This window comes from Carcharodon carcharias, chromosome 9 (genome assembly GCF_017639515.1).
Source record: "Carcharodon carcharias isolate sCarCar2 chromosome 9, sCarCar2.pri, whole genome shotgun sequence".
Classification (NCBI taxonomy): Eukaryota; Metazoa; Chordata; class Chondrichthyes; order Lamniformes; family Lamnidae; genus Carcharodon; species Carcharodon carcharias.
This window is the reverse complement of record NC_054475.1, coordinates 75,984,790-76,011,801: the sequence shown is the minus strand read 5'-3', so window position 1 is coordinate 76,011,801 and position 27,012 is coordinate 75,984,790. Positions and strand designations below refer to the sequence as shown.

The 27,012-nt window shown below is 43.8% G+C and overlaps 1 protein-coding gene across 1 annotated transcript in view; it reads right to left on the bottom strand.

The window, feature by feature from the left end:
- The window catches only part of LOC121282433 (gamma-aminobutyric acid receptor subunit alpha-1-like), a 545,721-nt gene that overhangs the window by 70,748 nt on the left and 447,961 nt on the right, over window positions 1–27,012 (bottom strand). Inside the window, exon 7 of the mRNA XM_041196146.1 lies at window positions 16,210–16,362. Coding sequence (XP_041052080.1) covers window positions 16,210–16,362 — 153 coding nt within the window. The remainder of the gene's footprint in view (window positions 1–16,209; window positions 16,363–27,012) is intronic.

Genomic DNA, 27,012 nt, shown 5'->3' with positions numbered 1-27,012 from the left:
GGGGGAATGGGTAGTGTTATACAGAGAGTGTCCTGAGTGCCTGATGGAATGGACAGCGTTATACGGATATTGTCCTGTGTGTCTGAGGGAATGGGCAGTGTTATACAGGTAGTGGTCTGGCTGTCTGAGGGAATGGGCAGTGTTATACAGCTAGTGGTATGGGTGTCTGAGGGAATGGGCAGTATTATACAATAGTATCCTGGGTGCATGAGGGAACCATAGAACCACAGAACACTACAGCACAGAAAAACAGGCCATTCGGCCCTTCTAGTCTGTGCCGAAATGTTATTCCACTAGTCCCATTGACCTGCATCCAGTCCATAACCCCCCAGACCTCTCCCATCCATGTATCTATCCAATTTTTTCTTAAAACTTAAGAGTGAGCCCGCATTTACCACATCAGATGGCAGCTCGTTCCACACTCCCACCACTCTCTGAGTGAAGAACTTCCCTCTAATGTTCCCCCTAAACCTTTCCCTTTTCACTCTTAACCCATGTCCTCTCGTGTTTATCTCTCTTAATCTAAGTGCAAAGTGCCTACTCACATTTACTCTGTCTATACCCCTCATAATTTTGTAAACTTCTATCAAATCTCCCCTCATTCTTCTACGCTCCAAGGAATAAAGTCCTAACCTATTTAATCTTTCCCTGTAACTCAATTCCTGAAGACCCGGCAACATCCTAGTAAATCTTCTCTGCACTCTTTCAAACTTACTGATATCCTTCCTGTAGTTAGGCGACCAGAACTGCACACAATACTCCAAAGTTGGCCTCACCAATGTCTTATACAACCTCACCATAACATCCCAACTCCTATACTCAGTACTTTGATTTATGAAGGCCAGTATGCCAAAAGCTTTCTTTACAACCCTGTGTACCTGTGACGCCACTTTCAGGGAATTATGTATCTGAACTCCCAGATCCCTTTGATGCTCTGCACTCCTCAGTGCCCTACCATTTACTGTGTATGTCCTACCTTGATTTGTCCTTCCAAAATGCAACACCTCACACTTTTCTGCATTAAATTCCATCTGCCATTTTCTGGCCCATTTTTCCATTTGGTCCAGATCCCTCTGCAAGCTTTGAAATCCTTCCTCGCTGTCAACAACGCCTCCAATCTTAATGTCATGCAAACTTGCTGATTCAATTTACCACATTATCATCCAGATCATTGATATAGACAACAAACAACAATGGTCCCAGCGCAGATCCCTGAGGCACACCACTAGTCACAGGCCTCTAGTCTGAGAAGCAATCATCCACTACCACTCTTTGTCTTTTCCCACACAGCCAGTTTCGAATCCAGGGTATGGGCAGTGTTATGCAGATAGTGTCCTGGATACCTGGGGGAATGGGCAGTGTTATACAGATGGTGTCCTGGGTGCCTGAGGGAATGGGCAGTGTTATACAGATAGTGTCCTGGGTGCCTGATGGAATGATTATTGTTGTACAGAGAGGGTCTTGGCTGCCTGAGGGAATGGGCAGTGTTGAACTGCATGTGTCCTGGGTGCCTGAGGGAAAGGGCAGTGTAATACGCATAGTGTCCTGGGTGCCTGAGCAAATGGGCAGAGTTATGCAGATGGTGTCCTGGGTGCCTGAGGGAACAGGCATTGTTTTTCATATAGTGTCCTGGGTGCCTGGGGGAATGGGCAGTGTTATACGGAGAGTGTCTTTTGCCTGAAGGAACGGGCAGTATTATACAGATAGTGTCCAGGTGCCTGAGGGAATGGACAGTATTATACAGATAGTGTCCTGACCCTGCTGCTGGCACTGACTCTGCAGTATTTATTTTTGTACATTTTTGTACAAGAGCAATGTGTTTCATTTCAGATTGACCTGTACACAGGGGCACTTCACCAGCAGTTTTCACTTGCAAATGCAATACTTAATGCTGCCACCATAACGTAAGACAATGAAATGAAACAAAACGCCTCCGCCCACTCGGGAACCCCAACCTCCCAGTGAACAGAGGATTCGAGCACACAGTGTAGTGGAGATATATCAGTACCTAACACAGTTGGAATCGCTTGTCAATAACGTTGTCACGGGCCTGCCTGCCAGATCACAGCATTGTCCTGGCTTTTACCATTGCATCTGCAACATCTAGTCCCTCAACAGCTGTATTGGCTTTCCCCTTCCTCCTCGTTAGAGCAGACACCTGACTCCTCCTTCTCCCCCTTTGCAAATGACCAGTGCCCACTCTCTGCACCCCTCCCCCACTTTGCTGGATAATGCTCTGCAGGGCACAGCAGACCATAATAATCCTGGACAATAATTTCAGGTGAGTACTGAAGCTCTCCACTTGAGTGGTCCAAGCAGCAGAAGCTCATTTTTAGCAGCCCTATTGCCTGCTCTACTGTTACCCTTATTGAGTCCTGGGTGACATCGTACCTCTCCTCAGCATCATTTTATGGGTTCCACATTTGTGTTTTCAGCCAAGGCCTTGAATGAGCCAGCTCTGCAGTATATGAGGGGTTGCAAACAGCTACGAATTTTTCAGGATTTATGGATTGTAAGAGTCCCTGGGTAGTGAAATTCAACCAAAGGTGACCAAGGCTGGGTGAATCCATTGACTAAAGTATTAATGGCTTGTATCAACAGGCCAGTAGTTGCGGCCATGATGTTTTAAAGCATCAGTTAATTTGTGACCACATCATAGGCTGCCAGTTCGATGACGCACTGTCAGGCTTCCTGCAAACTGAGGAATGTTTAACATTGGAGAAGGCCGAATGGTTTGCAAGGCAGGTGGAGCTTTGACCTCAGAATCAAGGTGTACTTTGGGGCATTGAATCTTGCTAGCGGCCAGTGTGAAGGCCCAAGGTCGGGAGCCCCGCCAACCGAAAAGCCCACGAGAAAGCCCACCAAAACCGCTGGAGGGCGGGAAGAACCCTTCCAACTGCGTTAAAATGTTCCAGATGCAGCGCCTGAAAGCAGCATCGATGCAGAGAATTCCCCACAGGGGCAGCCAAATGCATTCTCTGTGGCAAGACCATACATTTTATGTAATTCTGCAGATCAGAAACACAATTTAAGAGAAGAAAGCTGGGTCGCAATAAGCAGCTCTGGTCTGTAGAGCTGGAAGTCAAAGATAGAGAACAGAATTTAAACTGGGCACTGGGGCTGGGGTCACAGTCTCATCAGACAAATTGGACTAGCTGAATGATGTCGAGATCCAGTCATCAAAAATAAAGCTTCAAGGAGCCAGGAGGTGCAGACATCAAAGCAGAGTCAGATCACTACAACCCTTAGACATAAAGATAAAGAAAATGAAACTCTTTATATCTTACAGAACCAGCAATGTCCGCTGTTCAGTAGGGCAGCATGTTCAGGACTTGGTCTTCTACAAAAGGTCATTGAGGTAACACAAGATGACAGTGGAGCCGTATTTAGGAATGAATTTCCTAGGTTGTTCTGGTGACTGGAAAAGCACAAGAGTGAGTATCACATCACCCTACTGCCAGGTGCCAAACCTATCTGCTTATTTACCCTAGGAGGGTACCACATTCACTGATCGAGAAATTCAAAGAGCAAATTGACAGGATGCTGCATCAAGGAGTGATCTCTTCTATTACAGTGCCAACACAATGGTGCTCAGAGTTAGTGACAGTCCCTAAACCTCATGGCAAAATCAGGTTCTGTGTTGACCTGACACAACTAATTAAGGCCATTCAAAGAGAGATACACCCGGTGTCTTCTGTTGATGACAGTCTGGCAGAGTTGTCTAAAGGTGTTGTTTTTACAAAGCTAGAGCCAAACAGTGATTTTTGGCAGATTACCCTTGACCAAGAATCAAGTTTGTTGACAATGTTTATCATTCCCTTCAGTGGCTTTTGTTTCAATCAACTTCCCTTTGGCATATCCTCTGCACCAGAAATCTTTCAACACACCATGACCAACATCCTTGAAAGCTGAGAAAGAATTATTTGCCACATGGACGATCTGCTCATCCATGGTGCTATCAAAAAAAGAGCATGATCATTGAGTCTGGCAGGTTTTAAAAGTGCTTGAACAAGCTGGCCTCACTCTGAATGAAAAAAATGAGGATTTTCAGAAAGCAACTATCAGATTTTTAGGCTACATTATACACCAAAGGGGGATAACAATAGACCCCAAAAGACCAAAGTGATTAAAGGTGTGTTGCTGACAGACAATGATTTTTTAGGCCTGGTCAACCAGGTGGAGAAAGTCATCCTAAATCTGTCTGCCATTAACAAAATTTTACAGGACCTGTGAGAAAGGGTCAGCAGTGGTATTAGGCAGACAAGCAGAAGAATGCCTTTGACAAGATTAAAGACCTGCTCCTTCGGACATGCTTGCAGATTATGACGGGGCTTGGAGCAGTTCTGTTAAGGATAGCAAGAAATAAAATACAGTTTATCATGCCTCTAGATTGTTACAGGGGCTGAAAAACGTTTTGCAACATCAAAAAGTAGGTACTAGCAGCGACATGAGCCTGAGAAAAAAATTCTGATCACTTAATGGGCTAACAGTTCAGGATTGAGATAGACCATAAACCTCTAGTCACTCTCCTGAATGGCAAGAAAATTGCTAAGATGTCACCAAGGATACAGTGATTCCAGCTAGAACTCATGCAGTCTGATTCTACAACAGAATATGTGCCGAGGAGAAGTCAGACAACCACCGACACACTGTCGAGAGCTACAGGCAACCAGGCTAAAGAACATCATTTGACACTCACCTCAGAGGTGAAAGCATATTCTTCATCAATAACAAGGACCCTGCTAGTGCCAGCCCATCTAAAGGGCACAGAATGTTGTCAGGTCAGAGCATACTGCCAAGGCAAATGGCCTGAATATGTCCTAAGCAATCAGGTGGTTAAGACAATACAATGAACAACAGAAAGATCTCATGATTATTGATGGCTTTCTAATCTTCAATGACAGTTTTTTAAAAATTCATTTCCGTGATTTGGGTGTTGCTGGCTGGGCCAGCATTTATTGCTTTTTCCTAATTGCCCTTGAGAAGGTGGTGGTGAGCTGCCTTCTTGAACTGCTGCAGTCCACGTGGTGTAGGCACACCCATACTGCTGTTAGGGAGGGAGCTCCAGGATTTTGACCCAGCAGTGACAGTGAAGGAACGGCGATATATTTCCAAGTCAGGATGGTGAGTGCCTTGGAGGGGAACTTCCAGGTGGCAATGCTCCCATATATCTGCTGCCCTTGTCCTTCTAGGTGGTAGCAGTCGTGGGTTTGATAGGTGCTTCCCAAGGAGCCTTGGTGAATTCCTACAGTGCATCATGTAGATGGTACATACTGCTGCTACTGTGTGTCGGTGGTGGAGGGAGTGAATGTTCGTGGATGTGGTGCCAATCAAGTGGGCTGCTTTGTCCTGGATGGTGTCAAGCTTCTTGAGTGTTTTTGGAGCTGCACTCATCCTGGCAAGTGGAGAGTATTCCATCACACTCCTGACTTCTGCCTTGTAGATGATGGACAGGCTTTGGGGAGTCAGGAAGTGCGTTACTCATCACAGGATTCCCAGCTTCTGATCTGCTCTTGCTGCCACACTGTTTATATGGCCAGTTCAGTTCAGTTTCTGGTCAATGGTAACCCCCAGGATGTTGATAGTGGAGGATCCAGCGGTGGTAATGCCATTGAACATCAAGGGGCAATGGTTGAATTCTGTCTTGGAGACGGTCATTGCCTGGCACTTGTGTGGCTTGAATGTTACTTACCACTTGCCAGCCACAGCCTGGATATTGTCCAGGTCTTGCTGCATTTGGACATGGACTGCTTCAGTATCTGAGGAGTCATGAATGGTGCTGAACATTGTGCAATCATCAGCAAACATCCCCACTTCTGACCTTATGATGGAGGGAAGATATGTAATCCTAACAGTGATGAGAGAAGAAATTCTCCAAAAACTCCACGGTGATCATTTGGGCATTACCAAATACAGACCACAGGTACAATGGTGGCCGAGAATTTTGAAATCCATAGAAGGACTTATTTCAATGTACCATACTTGTGCCACCAACAGCCAAAAACCAGAAGAACTATTACTACCATCAACATTTCCATCCAGACCTTGGCAAAGGGTAGAAATGGATCTGTTTGGCTTTGGAGGAAAGTTCTACCTTATAGTCATCGACTATGACTCTCACTGGTTGGAAATCAGTGAACTGAATACCACATTTGCAGAAGACCTGATAAAAACTTTGAAACATACTCCACCTATGGCATTCTGGCCGAGGTAGACTTGGACAACAGTTCACAGTTTATGAATGAACATTTCTGACAATTCGCAATGGAATATGGATTTCAGCATTTGACCAGTTTGCCAAACTATCTGCAGATGAATAGTGAAGGGGTAAAAACCATCAAAATGTCACTGAAAAAGAAAAACGACCTCAAGTTAGCTTTACTCAATTACAGAGCAACACCATTAAGCGATTGCCAGCAGAACTAGTGATGGGTAGAAGACCAAAGACCCAAATTTCTTTATTGCAACATCAACTCAGACCCAACATCACCTTACAATGTCACAACCGAGTAAGGTATCATGAACAAACAGGCAAATGAAACAGTCAGTTTGTATAATCACTGACATAGAGCGAAAACACTATCCATGTTCGTGCCTGGGCAAAAGATGTGGATAAGAGATCATCAGCCAAGCAGTACAGTCATTGAACAAACTCAGCAGACATGATAATACCTTGTATAAACAGCACTTGGGGTTTAGGAAGGAACAGAAAGACTCTGATACTGCTAGAAGCCACAAGGAGACAATCATTCCAGTATTACCATAATGGGAACGATGAGACAGACTCTGCAGATAACATTTCAAGAAATGACGCTTGTGTCCAGGAACTGAGTGTAGACCAGCACCCTCAATCAAGAATACTCAGGATGAGATCAATGAGCACCAGTCAGGCTCAAACTGTCAGGTTACAACTTTGGGGGGAGATTGTGGGAATGTAAATAGTTTAATAAAATAATTTAGTAGTTTTGAGATTTTACTTGGGGGGAGATGTAAAGGGTTAATGGTTATGTTAGTTAGACAGTGATGTTAATGATGATGTAGGCATAACATCAGGGTCAGATGCCCAAGAGGCTCCAAGAGAGCAAGGCATGAACAGTTTGTCTCCAGAAAACAATGTACTTACCATAAGGTACAAAGGCTTTAGCTCCAAAGAAGAATCATACGGACTCGAAACATTAACTCTGTTTCTCTCTTCACAGATGCTGCCAGACCTGCTGAATTTTTTGAGCATTTTCTGTTTTTATTTCTGATTTCCACAATCTGCTGTATTTTGCTTTCTACTTACCATGAGGTCTTGGATGTAATTAGTTGTAAATAAATGGCTTAAGAAAACCTAAGTACTGACTATCTCCACGTCACTTAGAGTAAGTGAAGCCTTATCAAAACACTCTCTACCCTATTAAATCCTTTAATCATTGTAAAAATCTCAATCAGATCGCATTAATCATTTAACAAAAAAAAACACAAGCCAAGACCCTTTTAAATAAGCCTGTTAGCCTTCAGTATTTTGAAGGCCTCTTTACTGATGGTGTGGGTACTCCCTGTATGACTATTGATGCAGTGTTTTTCAGTGGGTGCTTGTGTACATTCAAGTGATATTTTGAGTCATCGGGAGAGTGTGGCCCTTGTTGCCAAGGAGCTAGTCACACACTTGCTGGGATATTGTAAGCAATATAGATTGTTGTCATTCAAAAGCCTCCTGATTCCTCCCTGGAATCCACACTCAAACCTGTTGAAGAGAGACTGTACACCTAATTGCAAATGTATTGTCAGTTTAGGCAGGTCACAGGCTCATGGGGAACTGCACTGATGGCAACATGTTAAAGCCTGTACTAGCTACACAATCATTAGTGTCAACACCTGCTGTCTATGCCAAAGGTGATAAAAAGGGCAGCCTTTCTTACAATAGCATTCATAAGCTGCTTGATGCTTGAGTGCAGGCTGACTGGCTGATGCGCTACATTGAGTATGGCAGGGGGAATGGAGGGGTGTCATTGTGTATGGGGAACATGGAGGTAAATGCAGTACATCTGTCAGCGGGCTTTTCATGTGAATTTTCATCTGATTTAGGGAGCTGGATTTTCTCCTCCTGCACCTGTCTGGAATTAAGTTGGGAATGGGTAAAATGAGATCCACAGAGCTGGAATTTCAAACTTGTCCCTTCATTCCCTACCATGCCATCTTCTCCTAGTTGGCAAACATGTCAGGTCGTGGCCCTGCATGGATGTCCTGTGATGTTGGAGTCACCATTATAAAGGTCCAGGGAAAATTGGAATTTCATCCCCCACTGTATTTTTGACATATCGGGAAGGATTTGGAAATCTGTGAGAACCTCACCGGGGGTGAACATTGTAGGAATCCTGCTGAAGAGTCAGGAACTTTTGACAGGTAAGTTTAAAAGCTCTTGCCAATGCCCTATCATATACCCCATGGCCCCACCATTCTCCCTTATACCACCTCCATATCCCCATAACCTTTCTACCCCATGCTCTTTCCATACTTTTTCCATTACCCCCATGCCCCCCATGCATTCTCTTTACCCAAGCCTGTGGGCATGGAAAACATACATGAGGATATGAGGGGACATGGGAGTTTGGAGGGGATATGAAGGGGCATTTAGAGGAAATGAGGGGGCATGGAGGAGGCATGGTGGTGCCTAAGGGGACTGAGGGTGATAGGTGGGCCTAACAATTATGTACAGGATTGAGACAATGTCCTAGTGTACTAAGGTAGGTCTTCTAACCAGACCACCTCATCACCCGCACGCATCTATTGCTATCTCAGATGAGTTTTGGGAGGTGGCGTGGTGTGGGGGGAGGGGTGGTGGGGTGTGGGGGTTGCTGGGGTGTGGGGAAACAGAGGGAACAACTGGGGTTCGGGAGTTCCAATGCAGCCAGGTCGTGCCTCAATTCGCACATGCCTTCCAAGCTGATGGTGTGATCTGTACTGATCCACAGGGTGATATTCTTCTCTGCTAATGGGATAAAGTCTGCTTCAGAGACAAGAATGTGTAGCCAGAGATTGCTGAGGAGGTGAGCAGTTGGCGTGTGGCGCCACACTCTTGGTACAGTACTGATAGTGGTTTAATGACCTAGTCAGAGCAGGGAAGGTGAGCACAGTGGCTTATTTAACTTCAACAAAAACAAAAACAGAATTACCTGGAAAACCTCAGCAGGTCTGGCAGCATCGGCGGAGAAGAAAAGAGTTGACGTTTCGAGTCCTCATGACCCTTCAACAGAACTTGAGTTGGAGTCCAAGAAAGAGTTGAAATATAAGCTGGTTTAAGGTGTATGTGTGGGGGGCGGAGAGAGAGAGAGAGAGAGAGAGAAGTGGAGTCGGGGTGTGGTTGTAGGGACAAACAAGCAGTGATAGAAACAGATCATCAAAAGATGTCAACAACAATAGTACAAAAGAACACATAGGTGTTAAAGTTAAAGTTGGCGATATTATCTAAATTAATGTGCTAATTAAGAATGGATGGTAGGGCACTCAAGGTATAGCTCTAGTGGGGGTGGGGAGAGCATAAAAGATTTAAAAAAAATTTTCAGTTCCTCTGACATGTCCTCCTTCTTCCTTGACCGAGGTTTTCCACCCACGGTCGTTGACAGGGCTCTCAACCGTGTCCGGCCCATCTCCCGCGCATCCGCCCTCACGCCTTCTCCTCCCTCCCAGAAACATGATAGGGTCCCCCTTGTCCTCACTTATCACCCCACCAGCCTCCGCATTCAAAGGATCATCCTCCGCCATTTCCGCCAACTCCAGCATGATGCCACCACCAAACACATCTTCCCTTCGCCCCCCCCTATCGGCATTCCGTAGGGATCGCTCTCTCCGGGACACCCTGGTCCACTCCTCCATCACCCCTTACTCCTCAACCCCCTCCTATGGCACCACCCCATGCCCACGCAAAAGATGCAACACCTGCCCCTTCACTTCCTCTCTCCTCACCGTCCAAGGACCCAAACACTCCTTTCAAGTGAAGCAGCATTTCACTTGCATTTCCCCCAACTTGGTCTACTGCATTCGTTGCTCCCAATGTGGTCTCCTCTACATTGGAGAGACCAAACGTAAACTGGGCGACCGCTTTGCAGAACACCTGCGGTCTGTCCGCAAGAATGACCCAAACCTCCCTGTCTCTTGCCATTTTAACAATCCACCCTGCTCTCTTGCCCACATGTCTGTCCTTAGCTTGCTGCATTGTTCCAGTGAAGCCCAACGCAAACTGGAGGAACAACACCTCATCTTCCGACTAGGCACTTTACAGCCTTTCGGACTGAATATTGAATTCAACAACTTTAGGTCGTGAGCTCCCTCCTCCATCCCCACCCCCTTTCTGTTTCCCCCTTCCTTTTTTTTTCCAATGAATTAAAAAGATTTTCCTTTTCCCACCTATTTCCATTATTTTTAGAAAAAAAATTAAAAAAAAAATTTTTTTTTGAAATTTTTTAAAAATTTTTTTAAAAATCTTTTATGCTCTCCCCACCCCCACTAGAGCTATACCTTGAGTGCCCTACCATCCATTCTTAATTAGCACATTAGTTTAGATAATATCACCAACTTTAACTTTAACACCTATGTGTTCTTTTGTACTATTGTTGTTGACATCTTTTGATGATCTGCTTCTATCACTGCTTGTTTGTCCCTACAACCACACCCCCACTCCACTTCTCTCTCTCTCTCTCCGCCCCCCACACACACACCTTAAACCAGCTTATATTTCAACTCTTTCTTGGACTCGAACTCAAGTTCTGTCGAAGGGTCATGAGGACTTGAAACGTCAACTCTTTTCTTCTCCGCCGATGCTGCCAGACCTGCTGAGTTTTTCCAGGTAATTCTGTTTTTGTTTTGGATTTCCAGCATCCGCAGTTTTTTGTTTTTATCGGTTTATTTAACTTGTTGTGCTTCTAAACCCAACCCTTTCACTCCACCTGCTGCAGCACATCATTCCACACACCAACTTAATGCAGATGCAGCCATCAGGCTCTGTCTGTACACCTCCTCACATCCCGCCTGTCCATGCACCGCTGCATTCACATGAGGGTGTGTGTCAATGTCACACCTCTCTATCATAGTCACCTTGTTTCCCTCCTCGCAGGGCACAGAACATGAGGGGGAGGCAGAGAACTGAAGGTCATCCTCTTAGCATCTCAACACTGACAGCTGCAGAGTAGGAGATAACTGAGTCTCAACCTGGCTGGCCAGTGGAGATGGAAAGACAGGGAGATTGGGACATCCTGATGACAGAATTAAACTTAAATTATAACTGACACATTAATAATTTTTCATCTCTTCCATCTCCCGCAGGGTCTTTAAGCATCCTGCAGATGGTGGTCCATGAGGACAATGATGACACATCAGAGGAGCTCAGTCCCTCTGAGGGTCACAGGATTCAAGCAGACCATGCACCAGCTCAGGTACTGACACTTCAACCGGGGCACTCACAGAGAGAGTCGGGTTTTCCCCTGGTGTCTCATACAGCACCAGTGAGTGAGAGCAGATGGTCGAGCTTGTGAGGGCAGTGCAGAGTTTGCATTGAGGAGCACAATATGCTCCAGTCACTGCTCAGCTGGACACAGATGCTGAACCTTGGAGGCTGTTGATGAAGAGGAGGCATTTGCAGTGGCAGCAGACAGTGTACAACATGCTATCAGGCACTCCAGCCATACCATGCATGCTTGCAAAGTGATTGGAGGAGTCCATCTCAGGCAATGAGTGATATATTGTTACAATGATGTCTTTGTTCATGGAAAGAGCAGCTGCCTACACAAAGCACCAAACACGACAATCACAATGAGTAAATGCAGCTCTTCACAAATGAATGCTTGCATTCCCTAAATGCCATCTTAAATAGGACTAATGAAAACCTAGTCTTGACTGCTCAGCCAGCACAGATGAGCAACAACTGCTCACCAGCTCAGTGCTAGCAGGAAAGTGTGCATGGGCCATGGGAGGGAAGATGGTGAAATGGGAAACGGAAGTTGAAGCTCCGCACAAAGTCTTTCCACTTCTCACTGCCTTTCCTCCCTAGTCAGTATCCAATAGGTTATTTTTTGCCCCAACCACTGAGTCTGCCCTTACACAGGTGCAACTGGAGCAATCTTTGGTGGGACCCTCTTGGGATCCAAAACCGAAGACATAGGCCAGAGGAGGGGTGGGAGAGCCTGTCTCTGCCTCTGCTGAAATCACAAGAAGAGTATCAGAAAAAGGAAGAATAAAGACTTGTCATTGCACAAGGGCATGCACATGGGAGTGTAACACAATATTAGATTGTTAGTTTTCTGTTTAATTTTGTAAGCCAGCTAAATATTATTTGTTGGCACTCATCTGGCATGTTTTTGCTTGGATCCTGGTCTTTTCACTGATGATGAATTGTCAGACAGGATTAAAAGCTAAATAGTGGGCTTCTGTAAAAGGAATGCTTTATTCATTGCAGGACTGCTTTGTGCTGGGGGAAGAATGAGGCCAAGTGGGTTTAGAAAGTGGCTGCGAGATGGGGCGACCTAACTCAATCTCACCATAATGAGGGTGTCCCAGACAGCACGTGCAAGGGCCACATCACATTCTCTCTTGCTCCAGTTGCTCTTCCTCCTCATCCTCTAAAAAGCACTGAGATCCTCCTGAAGATCCAGTCCTCACTGCTGTACTATGTGTGCCTTGCCTTGCCCACCAAGATGGTTCTGGAGGGGCTGCCTGCTATGTATAGAAGGGTTCCTTCAGATTAGTCAAGGCAGCTGAGCACTTCTTCAGCACACCAATTATTGGCCAATGGCACATCTCATTGTCATATAGCTTTCATTGGGCTGTTCTTAGGCCTCATTGCGTGGGCTCCTAGGAGTGTCATCAGTCTTGTTTTATGTAGGTAGTCCTTGTCTCCAAGCAGCCAGCCAGTAAGTATGTTACAAGGCCCAAAGAATTCATGAAAGGTGCGCTACCGCAGGATGAAAGCATTGTGGCAGCTGCCTCAGAATCATGTACGCACCTGGATGAACACCTTTTCCTCATTGGAGATCAGCTGTACATTGATGGGTGAAAGCCTTTACGGATCATGGATACTCTAGGAAGTCTGGCGATGCCCAGCAACTATGGGAAGCCAGCCAGAAATGCAAATCCAATAGTCTGCTCAACCTGACTGGCATCATCAGTGGCAAAGTGGACATAACTGCCTACCCTAGCAAACATGGCACCTGGCATTCGTGTCATGCATTTGTGGGCAGGACAACCGCAAAATCCTGCAAATGTCATTGGCAGATCCCTGGAAGGAGCTAGAACTCAAGATATTGAGGGTGGTGGTGACTTTGACAGCCACTGGTCAGCCATGGCCATCAGGGCTTGTTCCAGGAGGCTGCAAAAGTCAACCATGTTATGGTGATAACAATCTGACTGAAAAAAGGGCAGGACTGGGCACCGAATATTACTGGATACAAAATTCCTGTTCACTAAAGATAGAGAAAGAAAAGGCAAGGGGTGACAATATTCATTAAAGAGAATATTACACTTTTGGGGAGAGAGGATGTTCGAAATCATCCGAGGATAGAATCCATTTGGTTAGATTTAAGAAACAATAAAAGTGCCATAACACTAGTGGGTGTATTCTTCAGTCACCAATTAGTGGGGAAGATACAGAGGAGCAAATTTGCAAGGGCATTACAGAGAGACAACGATAGTCGTGATAATGGGGGACTTTAATTCTCCTAATATGTGCTGAGATAGCAACAGTGCACAGTGCAGAGAGGGAGAAAAAGTTTCTAAATTGTGTTCAGGAGAATTTTCTACATCAGTAAGTTTCTGATCTAATGAGGAAGCAGGCATTGCTGAATCTCCTTCTGGGGAATGAGGTGGATCAAGTGTCAATAGGGACAATGATCATGACATAATAAGGTTTAAGTTGGCTGTAGAAAAAGACGCAATCTCGAGTAAAAAATTATTAATTGGAGGAGGGTCAATTTCAATGAGTTGAGAAAAAGCCTGTCCTGTGAAAACTGGAATGAAATATTAACAGGCAAAACTGTAATTAAAGAGGATAGTTCAGTACAGTCATGGTACATTCCCAAGAGGGGGAAAGGCAGGACAAACAAGGCTAGAATTCCCTGGATGGGAGTCAAAAAGTAAGATGAAGCAGAAAGGGGTATATAGGACAGATGTCAGGTAGACAATACACGTGAGAACCAGGCTAAATCTGGAAGATCCAGAGGTGAAGTGAGAAAGGAAACAGGAAGCAAACAGGGAGTATGAGAAGAGATTGGAAAGTAACATAATGGGGAATCCAAAAGTCTTCTATGTGCATATAAACAGTAAAATGGTTATAAAAGTGGAGTAGAACCAAAAAGTTGGTTGGTGCATGGAGCCAGTGGGCATGGGTGTGTACTTAATGAGTACTTTGTATCTGTCTTTACCAAGAAGCTGCTGCCAAAGTCATAGTGAAGGAGGAGGTAATTGAGATAATGGCTCAGCTAAAATATGATAGAGGAGGTATGAAAAAGACTGGCTGTATTTAATGTTGTTAAATTACCAGGAATGTATCTGAGAACGCTGAGAGAAGCAAAGGTGAAAATTGCAGAGACACTGGCCATAATCATCCTGTCTTCCTTAGATACATGGATGGTTCAAAGGACTGGAGAATTGCAAACTTATTCAAAAATAGGTGTGAGAATAAACCCAGCAACAGCAGGCCAGTCAGTTTAACCTCAGTGGTGGGAAAGCGTTTAGAAACAATAATCCAGGACTAACGTATGCTTCAGTTATACAGGGCATTGGTGAGATCACATCTGGTGTATTGTGTCCAGTACTGGTCTCCTTATTTAAGGAAGGATGTAAATGCATTGGAAGCAGTTCAGAGAAGGTTTACTAGACTAATACCAGGAATGGACGAGTTGTCTTATGAAGAAAGGTTGGACAGGTTAGGTTTGTATCAGCTGGAGCTTAGAAGAGTAAGAGGTGACTTGATTGAAACATATAATATCCTGAGAGGTTATGACAGAGTAGGTGTGGAAAGGATGGATGGGAGAATCTAGAATTAGAGGCCACAGTTTAAAACTAAGCGGTCAACCATTGAAGATTGATATTAGGAGGATTTTTTACTCTCAGAGGGTCATGAATCTTTGGAACTCTCTTCCTCAAAAGAGAGTGGAAGCAGAGTCTTTGAATATTTTTAAGGCGGAACTATTTAGATTCTTGATAAGCAAGGGGGTGAAAGGTTATTGGAGGTAGGCAGGAATACGGAGTTGAGGTTACTATCAGATCAGCCATGATCTTATTGAATGGCAGAGGAGGTTAAAGGGGCCAAATGGCCTACTCCTGCTCCTAATTCATAGGTTCGTATGTCACTTGAACAAGTGTGAATAAATTAAGGAAAACCAGCATGATTTTGTTAAAGGAAAATCATGCTTAACTAACTTGATTGAGCTTTTTGATGAGGGATTGATAAGGTTAAAGCAACTGATGTTGTGTGTGTGGAGTTCCAAAAGGCTATTGATGTAGAGCCACAAAATAAGCTTGTCAACAAAGTTGAAGACCATGGAATAAAAAGGACATTGTTGGCATGGCTACAACATCAGCTGAATGACAGGAAACAGAAAGTAATGGCAAATGGTTGTTTTTTTGGACTGGGAGAAGTGGTGTTCCCCAAGGGTTGGTTTTAGGATTGTTGTATATTGGTTGTGACTGGCTAAGGAACAATTGCTGAGCCATTGGTATGTCTGAACAGTAACTAGTTTATTGGATATAACAGGACTATATACAGATATACAAGACCAGGTGTTAGTCAGTCTAAGCCATAAGCAGTTCTTCTCTTGACTCTTGGTCATGTGGGTAGTACTATTCCACAGTCCCACAAATTAACACTTTCAACCATGATCACCCTAATACTACAAGGACTGCTGTTTTTATTGATCTATTTTAACGGCCTAGACTTGCATGTACAGGCCAGAACTTCAACATTTGCAGATGCCAAAAAACTTGGAGGAACTGTGAAGAGGATCATAATAGAATTCATAACTTATAAATCGAGGCATAGAATACAAAAGAAGGATGATGAACCTGTATAAAACACTACTGGATGATCTAAAGTTTATCGGCAAAGGTGGAGGGGGGGTGGGGGGGATGGTGTGGTGTTGCAGGGGGTGTGTAGATGGTAGTATACCAGCCAGGGCTGCGGTGAAATAAAGAGAAGTGATTGGATGTTACCTATATAGTATACAGGTGGAAACTCACCAAACACAGTGCGTGCAGGGACAGATTCCCTATTCAGCCAGAAGGATACCTGGGACAGAATCACAGTCATGATGCAAGGCAGGTATGTCTGGATCACAAAGTAACCAATCTTTCTCTTTAGATGGAAGTGGGTTGTCATGACAATGTATTCACCTGAAGGGACATGGAAGGCAAAGAGTTAGGCAAAGATAGTAACATCATCCATCAACAGCTGGATTACTTGTATTGGACATGCATTAAGCTATCATCTCAGGTTATTACATAAACTGTGACACTGACACTCAGTGACAGGCCTATTGCCTGTGATGGGTTTACACTGTGACATCAATAAATATTATCAGTCATGAAGATTTCCCCATATATGTTCATGGGGACTCATATAAATATTCCCAGGACAACAACTGTGCTTATACAGAACCTTCTAATGTAATCAAATGTCCCAAGGTGCTTCACAGGAACATTATGAAGAACAAATGGAGGCCAAATCACATCAGATGATATTCGAGCAGATGGCCAAATGGGAAATTTCAAAGTTGCACCGTTGCTTACTCGGGAGCCAACGTAGCTCGGTGAACACAGGGGTGGCACGAGTAAGGCCCGGGCAGCAGAGTTTTGGATGATCATCGGAACTCTCTAAAAATCTGCATCCGTTTGGTAGCCTATTGATCCTAGTGTAAGTTGCATCTAAACAGCACTCTATATGGCCTCAAAATGTTCCAAAATGCTTCATGGTTAGATAAATACTTTTGAGTGTGGTCACTATTGCTTTATAGAGAAATGATGCAAAATTCCCAAAACAGCAAAGGAGTGAATGAGCAGTCAAGAGAGGTTAATACTGCTTTAATTTTAGAAATTTCTAAACTGCTCAATCAAACTGTGACTGTCCTAATTCAAAGGCTAAATAGTAACACCCTACACCCAAAGCATAAGCTATCAGGTTCCAGAATGAATCACTGTATACATACAGGGCCATGCGTTTGAGGAATAGTCTTGAATGAAGGCATTAGAACAACACACCATATTGATTAGATATTAAATACCCCAACTGGGCTGAACCAGGAAGATCCACTGCTTCATTCCAGGTAAGTCCTGTGTTGACTCCTATCAGACTTGGTAGCTGGTGAGGTATCACAATTGGGTGTTAGGCATGGCTCAATAGGAGTGCACTCACCTCGGAAATGGAAGATTGTGGATTCAAGCTCTAGTCCAAAGACTTGAGCAAATAATGAAGGCTGACACTCCATTGCAGTACTGAGGAAGTGCTGCACTGCTAAAGGTGCCATATTTTAGATGAGAAGTTAAAACAAGTCTTGGCCTGCCCCTTGGATGGATGCAAAAGATCCCACGCCACTTTTCCTGACTTGTCAGCCCCATCATCTCATAAATCAAGAGGCCCAAACTCTTAAAACTCAAGACCTTTGATATAAAAATTAGTTGTTTTTTTCTAACATTAACCAAATTAGATTGACTGTTAGTTTATAAACCTCATTATTAGTTTATTTAATCTCAAAAAGGTCAGAGCTCTTTACAAAAATTATATTTAATGTGTGTGATTGCAGCTGCTGCAAATATGAAATAAAAGCAGAGAATGTGTGCCAGCATTTTGTTTTTATTACTGCATCTGAAAATGCTTTGCAAAAAAATGTTTTAAATTTTTTAGGCCTAGTCCTACTCCCAATTCATATGTTTGTATGTAAAAAAAACTTACCTGTTATCAATTTTGTCTCAAAAGTCAGGCAGCCATGTTTACAGCCTGGCATCTCTAGTTGTGCAGTTGGTGAATGAGGCACATTTCTAGGGAATAGTCTATTTTGATTGACAGTTCTACAGCCAAAAACTTTCTAAAGCTGGCCGGAGTGACTACTCTGTAAGGCACTTCAGTTCTTCTGCACCTGATTGGCTGTGCCTGCACATATGCCCAGACTCTGGGTAGCTGACTGCAGAGGAAACTGGAAGTGGAGCCCTGCTGAAGTACATTGCCCTGCCTTGCCTGTACCTGGAGCCTGAATCACAATCATGCAACTATGAGGAAGCCATAAATCGCAACAGTGATTAAAGCAGCAATCAATCCACTATCGGCTCATGTGCAGCACCACAAATTGCAAGCAGACAACTCACCAACTGCACTCGTCGTTACAAGCAATTTTATGGGATGTTGGCATTATGGTAATGCCACTGGATTAGTAATCCAGAGGCCCAAGCTAATGGTCTGGGGGCATGGGTTCTAATCCCACCATGGCAAAAATAATAAATTCAATTAATGAACCAAAAAGAAATCTGGAATAAAAGTTAGTCTCTGTAATAGTGATTATGACCACGATCAATGATTGTTACCTCTTTAGGGAAGGAAATATGCTGGCCAATTTATGACTCCAAATTCACAGCAACGTGGTTGACTCTAAACTGCCCTCAAAAGGAAATTAGGTATGGGCAACAAATGCTGGCATTGCGAGTGATGTCCACATTCCATGAAAAAATATAGATTGCTTTTGAGACAAATATGAACTCACAAAATACTACTGTAATTAAAACAGCAACCAATCTACAATTTAAGAAGATTGGCTTCAATTACTATTAAGGTTAATGATTAAAGCAGCAATCTACAACACTACAAATTACTATTAAAGTTAGCTAAAAGGCACAGCACAAACTAAGTACCAAGATCCACGCAACAATGCAACAAGCACAACACTGCAAATTCAGGCCCCAGTCTCCACACACAAAATCCACAGGATTCAGTCTTCAGGTCAGGCAGGAAGGCAGCTTCCATCTCACTCAACAAAGCATTGTGCTGCAACAGTTTCCTCTGTAGTTGACCCTCCAGAGTCTAGGAGCATGTGCAAACATTCTAAGGCACAAATAAAATCACAACCTGGGTGTGCACCGGGAGAAGAACTACTAAAAATCTTAAGTTTTCAGTGCTGTCTTGTGAGATTATGAGTGAGGCTGAATCCGATTGAGAAATCATGTCTCTCAGTCAAATTGTGAGATTTGGCATGTATGTTATTTGAAGAAAAATATGGATGTTCTCCTGTGTGCCCTGGACAACATTTATCCTTCAGCAGAATCACCAAAAGCAGGTGATCGTGCATTACTGTTTGTGAGAATGTGGCGTGTGCATATTGGTTGCTACGTTCCCTACATTACAACCATGACTCCACTTTCTAAAATTGGCTTTATTAGTCTGTACAATGCTTTGGGACACCTGAGGCTATGAAAGTGACTATATAAATGCAGGCTCCTTTCTCTTGTACCAGGCCAGAGTGCTCCTGGGTTGGAGAGGAGCAGACAATGATCTGAGGCCCCTGCTCTAATCTTTGTCCAGCAAGGCTTGTTGGAGACTGAATGGTACAAATGATGGGCTGGAGATGTGATGAATTCCTCCTGAGTAAGGAGACATATGGAGAGGAGAGTACACCTGAGTGCAACCTAGAATGAATGCAAAATCAGGAATTTAGTTCACATAGGAATTTGGTGCGGGGTGGGGGGAGTGAGCTGTTTGTTTTTTCATCTGTTTTTTGCTTCCAGTAGCTGGTAAGTCTTCTTGCTTTTTCTCCAAGCTAGGAGAATGTAATGTTCTATTGCTTCAGCTTTGTAAGGCAACGACCAATTAACTCATTAAATCAATAATGTCAGACAGACATGGCAGGGCTGGCGGTATGCCGTGAGTGTGGGATCTGTGTATTGCACTGCAATCCCAGACAGACATATCTGCAGAAAGTGCCGCTCAGGCAACTTCAGCTCAAAATTGCTGAGCTGGAGTCTGAGTTGTCAACATTGCGGGACATCAGGAATGGGAAAAGTTATCTGGACTCTTTGTTCCAAGAGGCAGTCAAATCCCTTAGGTTAGGCAGAGCTTTAGAGTTGCTCCATGGTCAGGGACAGGAGGGAGTGACTACGAGTCAGGGGAACAAATGTCATGCTGCAGTATATCATGAACTTTCAGACAATATGTTTACATTTGTTGGCATAAATGGTCTGTTAAAATGGCCATGGAAAATCACATGATGTTTGGGACTCTGAGCTCCAGACAGTCCTGAGTCTCAAGCAAACACCTAATTGAGTGGGCGTTTATAGCCAGCTGGGAAATGCACACATCCCTTTGTTTAAGGGTAGACCATCAACAACAGAGCCATATAGACTCTGACTCAACTTTCTGTTTTGCCATGGATAAAAGGAACATAGAAACTCAATGTGTGCTTGACAAATGTGAAATGGGTCCCATTGAGCTTCCATTGTATGATGATAGATTCTCATCTAAACTAGACAGGCAACATATGGGCCAGAATTTTTCCCTCATCGGGTGGGCACGTGCCTGACCTGAATGGGAGTAAAAATAGTGCACGATGGCATTGGGTGAGCACCCCAACATCATCGCACATTCTCATATTTCCCTCAGCAGGCATGTGTGAAAGGCGGCAGCGCACCCACCGACAATTAAGAGATCTATTAAGGCCCTTAATCAATTAATTAAATCAAATTTTTCACTGCCCATCCAACTGTTCTGTTGATGGGTGAATAGGCTAAGCGGCCTTTGCATTTTTTGCGAAACCTCATCCACGGGTGAGATGAGGTTTCGACAACTGATTTAAAAAAAAATAACTTTTAAAACTCATTTTTAACATGTCCCTGCTCATATGACAGAGTCATATGAGGGGACATGCTTTCCTTATTTTTCAACTCTTCTTTTGTAAAGTTAAAAATCTTCAGCTCCCTGAGGCGTGCTGCCTTCAGGCAGCTTTCACTGAGCGCACCCACGCGCATGCACACACTTCAGCGCTCATGCTCCTCTCGCCCCGCCCCGGCAGTGCTGAGGCTCTGCGTGCACCTTTCACGCTGGTTGAGGCCCGATCGTGGGCGGTGGTCAGTTTTGCAGCCGCTCCCGGGTCCACCCGTCCAATGAGGTAAAAGTCTTGTCTATGATGTGTAACCAACACATCACCTTGCTTTGGACAAAGGATTTTGAACTTGTGCAAGTCACATGATAAACACAGGCATGTAATCTGTGTGTTTTTCAAACAGCAAAAGCTGCTTGCAGCAGGAGAAATCCATCAAAGTCCACCAGAAAAGCCATTGAACTAGCTGCAAGTCAACTAAGCAAACAAAGGTAATAAATAGCAATACCTTGAGATTGGGAGAAGGACTCTCCCCAGTCTGTTCCAACTTCACGTTCACTTAAGAACAAATCACCAGTAAATTCAACTTAAAAGAAGCCTCACAGCTTACTGAGAAATCTCTACTCACAAGACCTTTACTTCAATTAATGCCATCAGCTTATCTAAGAAACTTCAGGCCTGCCATGAAAGGGAGACTGAGACCATTATAGCTTGTAATTGTATTGCTTTTTTCTTCATATGTATGTCATCTTTGTTTGGGTGATAGTGTGTGTGAAGCTAGTGAGACATTGTAAACTTCTGGGGAAAGCGTGGGCAATAAATAACCTTCTTTATTTTTAAACACACAAAAAATAGCTTTCTGCTCAAAATATTTAAATTGACACAATCACTCTGAAGGTAAGAAAATACACACCCCTCACATAAAATTGCAGTGATCATTGTGGGTAAGAAAATAGATAAATTCTGTCCATGCCAAATTGGGTGTTTCAGTCTGGGATCAGATCCATTGCAAAGGAGCCAATCTGACATTAAGGGTATTGGAAGTAGAAGGAAAAGTAACATAAAGCCAAAATTGTTAAAACAAGAAACAAAGAGGTTACAACAGTAAGTTTTGTGAGTACGAACAATGGAAAATAAGATGACTACTTTCGATGTGACTGTGTTTCTGAAAGTGGAGGACTTAGCTTGGCAAATGTTAGAGTCCCTAAACATAGGACATCTAAAAGTCATAGCTAAATAGGTAGAACTTAAAAACAAAGTAAACCACAGAATCTGAGGTACTAAAGATGCTATCCGAGCATCTAGGCCTCACTCCCGATTCGGAACAGGTAGGAGAAACAGGACCTGAAACAGACCAGATTACTTTTGCCAAATAACGCCTGGCAGAGTGGGGGATAGAGTTAGAGTTTCAGGCAAGGACAGCGAAGAGGGAGAACCCCAGAAGGAAAGAGGAATAAGAATTCCAAGAGAGACAGGAGAGCGTGCTTTCCAGATTGGAAAGCTTGAGAAAGATTTTCAGGCACTGAAAGATAGGGAACTGCGATGGATTGCAGCAGTTAGGAGGAACCTAACTTTACCTAGTGGTAATTTAAATACCCTTAACCCAGAGAAATTTTAATTTCCTAATGTATTTTGATTTGACCCCAAGGGGAGGATGTGAAAACTTTCTTTACAGCCTTTGAAAAATTGGCAGCTCAATTACAACGGCAGAGTTTTGGACTCTCCTGATACAAGGTGTGCCTGTAAGAAAGATGTGTGAAGTTTATTCCATGGTGCCTGCTGACAGCTTCAACAGTTATGATCAGATAAAGGCTGCTATACTTGGTGCTATGGGCTCATACTGGAGGCATACTGCCAACAATTCCAGAACTCCCTTACAAAAACAACACAGAATGTCCTTGAATTCTAGAGTCAAAACAGCTAGCTTAACATGTGGGCTGAAGCCCTAAAGATTGACTTATGAAGGCTTAAGAGAAATAATGCTGCAAGAGGAGTTTTTCCCTGCAGCCTTAAAATGCATATAGAGGAGCAAAGAATCTCCAACGTTACATATGCATCCATCACAGCTGACAACTATGAATTAACCCATAAATATCGTTTTCAAAGAAAATTTGGATCTAGCAACTCTTATCAACAAGGGAGAGAAAGGAGGAGGTAGAAGGGATGAAAATAGACTCCAGAGAAAAGGAGGATAGAGAAGAGAGGGGTGATCATTCCCCAACTTTAAAAAGAAAGAACCTGGAAAGTTAACCAGCAGAACCAAGCCCTGCTGGATCCAGCAGGGAAAGTCTGGAGAAATAAAAGAAAGCTCTTGGTTTGCTAAGAAACCAACAGAGGGTGCTGTGGCCAGAACTGTGACTATAACTTTGAAAGCACCGAGCCCCATCACAAATGGGATTGGGGTAGGACAAAATTCCTGCCAAGGTTTCTTGCATAAACGGAAAATTATTCCTTTTGAACCATAAGCTCCAAGAAAAGAAATAACTATTTTTAGAGATACAGGGTGCTTTCAGAAACTGTTTGCAGTGAGGGCTGCTGAGTTACTGCCCAGAAGCAGGGCAAACACCACAGTACTAATAAAAGGGCTTACTGGTACATGTTTAAAGATCTCTTCAATAAAAATTCACCTACAGAGTAAGTGGGTCACCAGTGCAGAGTTGTGCCAGGCTTACCAATAAGGTGAGTAGACATATCGTTGGGGAATGGCTTGGTGGATCCCAGAGGTGCTGTGCTCAGAAGGTCAAGTACAGCCCAGGGGGCTAGGGAGTCAGAAGGGAACCAGAAAAATCTTCTTCAACTACAGAGAGCTGAAGAAGTGGGCAATCGAGCCAATAAGGATTAGGGAAATAGAAAGAAAGACAGAGGACTTTCCACAGGCCTGGAAAGGGCCTACTGAGATTTTAAAAAGGCTCAAGGTGGGACCCAAAAACATTAAAGAGGTCAAAAACAGGCCAGTAAAGTTCAAAGAGGCCAAGGAAGGGCCCATGGAATTTATAAAGATCGAAAGGGCTGAACCAGAGGTCCGGTTAGCAGACATCTTCTTTCAGGAGTTAAACAGGGACAGAGACATATCTCAAACCAGCAGACAGGCGGTGAGGGAGATACCTCATCCAGTCAAAGAGCCGCAGGGCAGTGCAGCTAAAGCTGGCCAGCTGCAGGTGTGCACGAGTGTCCCAAAGGACATGAGGCAAACTGGGGACCAATCCATCCCCAAGGTAACAGGAATTGGAAAGTCAATATCTCTTTCTGCAAACCACACTTGTGAAAGCAACAAGGGAAGTGCAAGTGCAGCTAACTCAGAATTAACCACAGAAACATCACAGGATCAGGTTCAAAATTTAAGTCCATCTGAACCCAGCAGTTCAATTTCCCAGGCAACTGTTGATAAGATGCTGCACATGGGGTCTAGAAACAATACAATCCATACCACAGCCTTAGAAATATGAATCATCAGTGGACCAGTCTAAATGATGAAACTTATGGGTTGTGGAAACAGCCATGAAAGGGTTAAGAGCTGTACAGACAACGCAACCATTATTAAGGATGAGATTTCAGAATACTTGGAAGTGCATGGTAAAATAGGGCAAAGTCAGCATGGTTTCATCAAGGGGAGGTCATGCATGACAAATCTGTTAGAATTTTTTTGAGGTAACGAGTAGGTAAGAAAAAGGAGAGCCAATGGATGTTATCTACTTGGACTTACAGAAGGCCTTTGACAAGGTGCCGCACACGAGGTTGCTCAGTAAGATAAGAGCCCATGGTGTGAGATGCAAGGTACTAGCATGAATAGAAGATTAGCTGTCTGGCAGGAGGCAGAGAGTGGGGATAAGGGGGTCCTTCTCAGGATGGCAGCCGGTGACTAGTGGAGTTCCGCAGGGGTCAGTGTTGGGACCACAACTTTTCACTTTATACCTTAATGATCTAGATGAAGGAACTGAGGGCATCCTGGCTAAGTTTGCAGATGATACATAGATTGGTGGAAGGACAGGTATTATCGAGGAGGTGGGGACGTTGCAGAAGGATTTGGACAGGTTAGGAGAATGGGTAAAGAAGTGGCAGATGGAATACAACGTGGGGAAGTGTGAAGTCATGCACTTTGGTAGGAAGAATAGAGGCATAGACTATTTTCTAAATGGGGAGAGAATTCACAAATCTGGAGTACAAAGGGACTTGGGAGTCCTAGTCCAGGATTCTCTTAAGGTTAACTTGCAGGTTGACGCGGTAGTTAGGAAGGCAAATGCAAAGTTGGTATTTATTTCGAGAGGACTAGAATATAAAAGCAGGGATGTGCTGCTGAGGCTTTATAAGGCTCTGGTCAGACCACATTTAGAATATTGTGTGCAATTATGGGCCCCATATCTCAGGAAGGATGTTCTGGCCCTGGAGAGGGTCCAGAGGAGGTTCACGAGAACGATCCCAGGAATGAAAGGCTTAACATATGAGGAACGTTTGAGGACTCTGGGTCTCTACTCGATGGAGTTTAGAAGGATGAGGGGGGATCTGATTGAAACTTACAGAATACTGAAAGGCCTGGATAGAGTGGATGTGGGGAAGATGTTTCCATTAGTAGGAGAGACTAGGACCTGAGGGCACAGCCTCAGAGTAAAGGGAAGACCTTTTAGAACAGAGATTAGGAGAAACTTCTTTCGCCAGAGAGTGGTGAATCTATGGAATTCATTGCCACAGAAGGCTGTGGAGGCCAGGTCATTGAATGTATTTAAGACCGAGATAGATAGATTCTTGATTGGTAAGGGCATCAAAGGTTACGGGGAGAAGGCGGGAGAATGAGGTTGAGAAACTTATCAGCCATGATTGATTGGCGGAGCAGACTTGAAGGGCCGAATGGCCTAATTTCTGCTCCTATGTCTTATGGTCTTATGGCAATAAAACAATCAGGATGGTTTACATATTACAACTTCCAAACAGAAATCAGCCTTGTGAAACCTAACCCCTCCCGAGGAGCCAGCATGGAGACTGAACTTTCCCCAACTGTTAACTGTATTGAGAACTGTACGTCCAGCAGAGTCACCATTCCTGAAACCTTGTATTAATAAACAGTCACCAGGTAAAACGTGACTGGGATTTCTAAGAAAAGGGGGATGTGACAAGACACTGTAACAGTATCAGATTACTGTGTGTGACTGTCTGAGTGTGTGTGGAGGGCATGTGTGACATTCTTCTCTTGCTTTACAAGGAAGCCATGTAAAAAAAATGTCATCATTGATTCCATTTTCTTGCCCCATACAGTAGAGGCATGACATGCATCAGTACATCATGAACTTTCAGGCAATACTCTTAGAATTTTCGATCTTTGGACTGTTTTCTGAGCCATGAGCCAATTGGCATAGGTTCAAGCAGATTAGAAAATTAAATGTGGGGCTTGAAGAGTGGGTTTCGATTCATGGGACACGAGCAGCAGTGGTTAGGGAAGAATGAGCTATTCTGTTGGGATAGACTGCACTTAAACTGGGCTGGGATCAGTGTCCTGGCCAATCATGTAACTAGGGCTGTGGACAGGGCTTTAAACTAATGGGGGCGGGGGTGGTGGAGGGAAAGGTTCAGATGAAGGGAGATTTAGAAATCCAAAGACAAAGGTTGAGGTATTCAGACAGTATAGTGATGTTGGAAAAACAAGCAGAGTGGAACAGGAAGGGACAGTGAGTTTAACTATCGTTGTATATCTGTGAATAAGGTCATTTCAGGCAATAGAAGTAAAAAATGAAATCAAAGGACCTTTATCTGAATACACAAAACATCTGCAATGAGATAGATGAATTTTGGACACAAAAAGAGGTGATTGATTTAGACCTAATCACTATTGCAGAGATATGGTTACAAGGTGATCAAGGTTGTGAAATAAATATTCCAGGGTTAACAATATTTCTGAAAGACAGACAGAATGGTAAAGGAGGAGGATAACCCTGATAGTAAAAGTTGACATAAGGATATTAGTGAGAAAGCATCTGGCCCCAGAGGATAATGAAGTAGAATCAGTATAGGTAGAAATTAGGAATAGTGAGAATCAGAAAACAGTGCTGGGAGTAGTTTATAAACCCCTTAACAGTAGTTATACTGTTGGGCAGAGCATTAAACAAGAAGCTATTGGAGCTTCGAAGAAAGGGAATGTAACAATTGTGGGAAACTTTAATCTTCACATAGGTTTGGACAATCAAATTGGCAAAAGTGG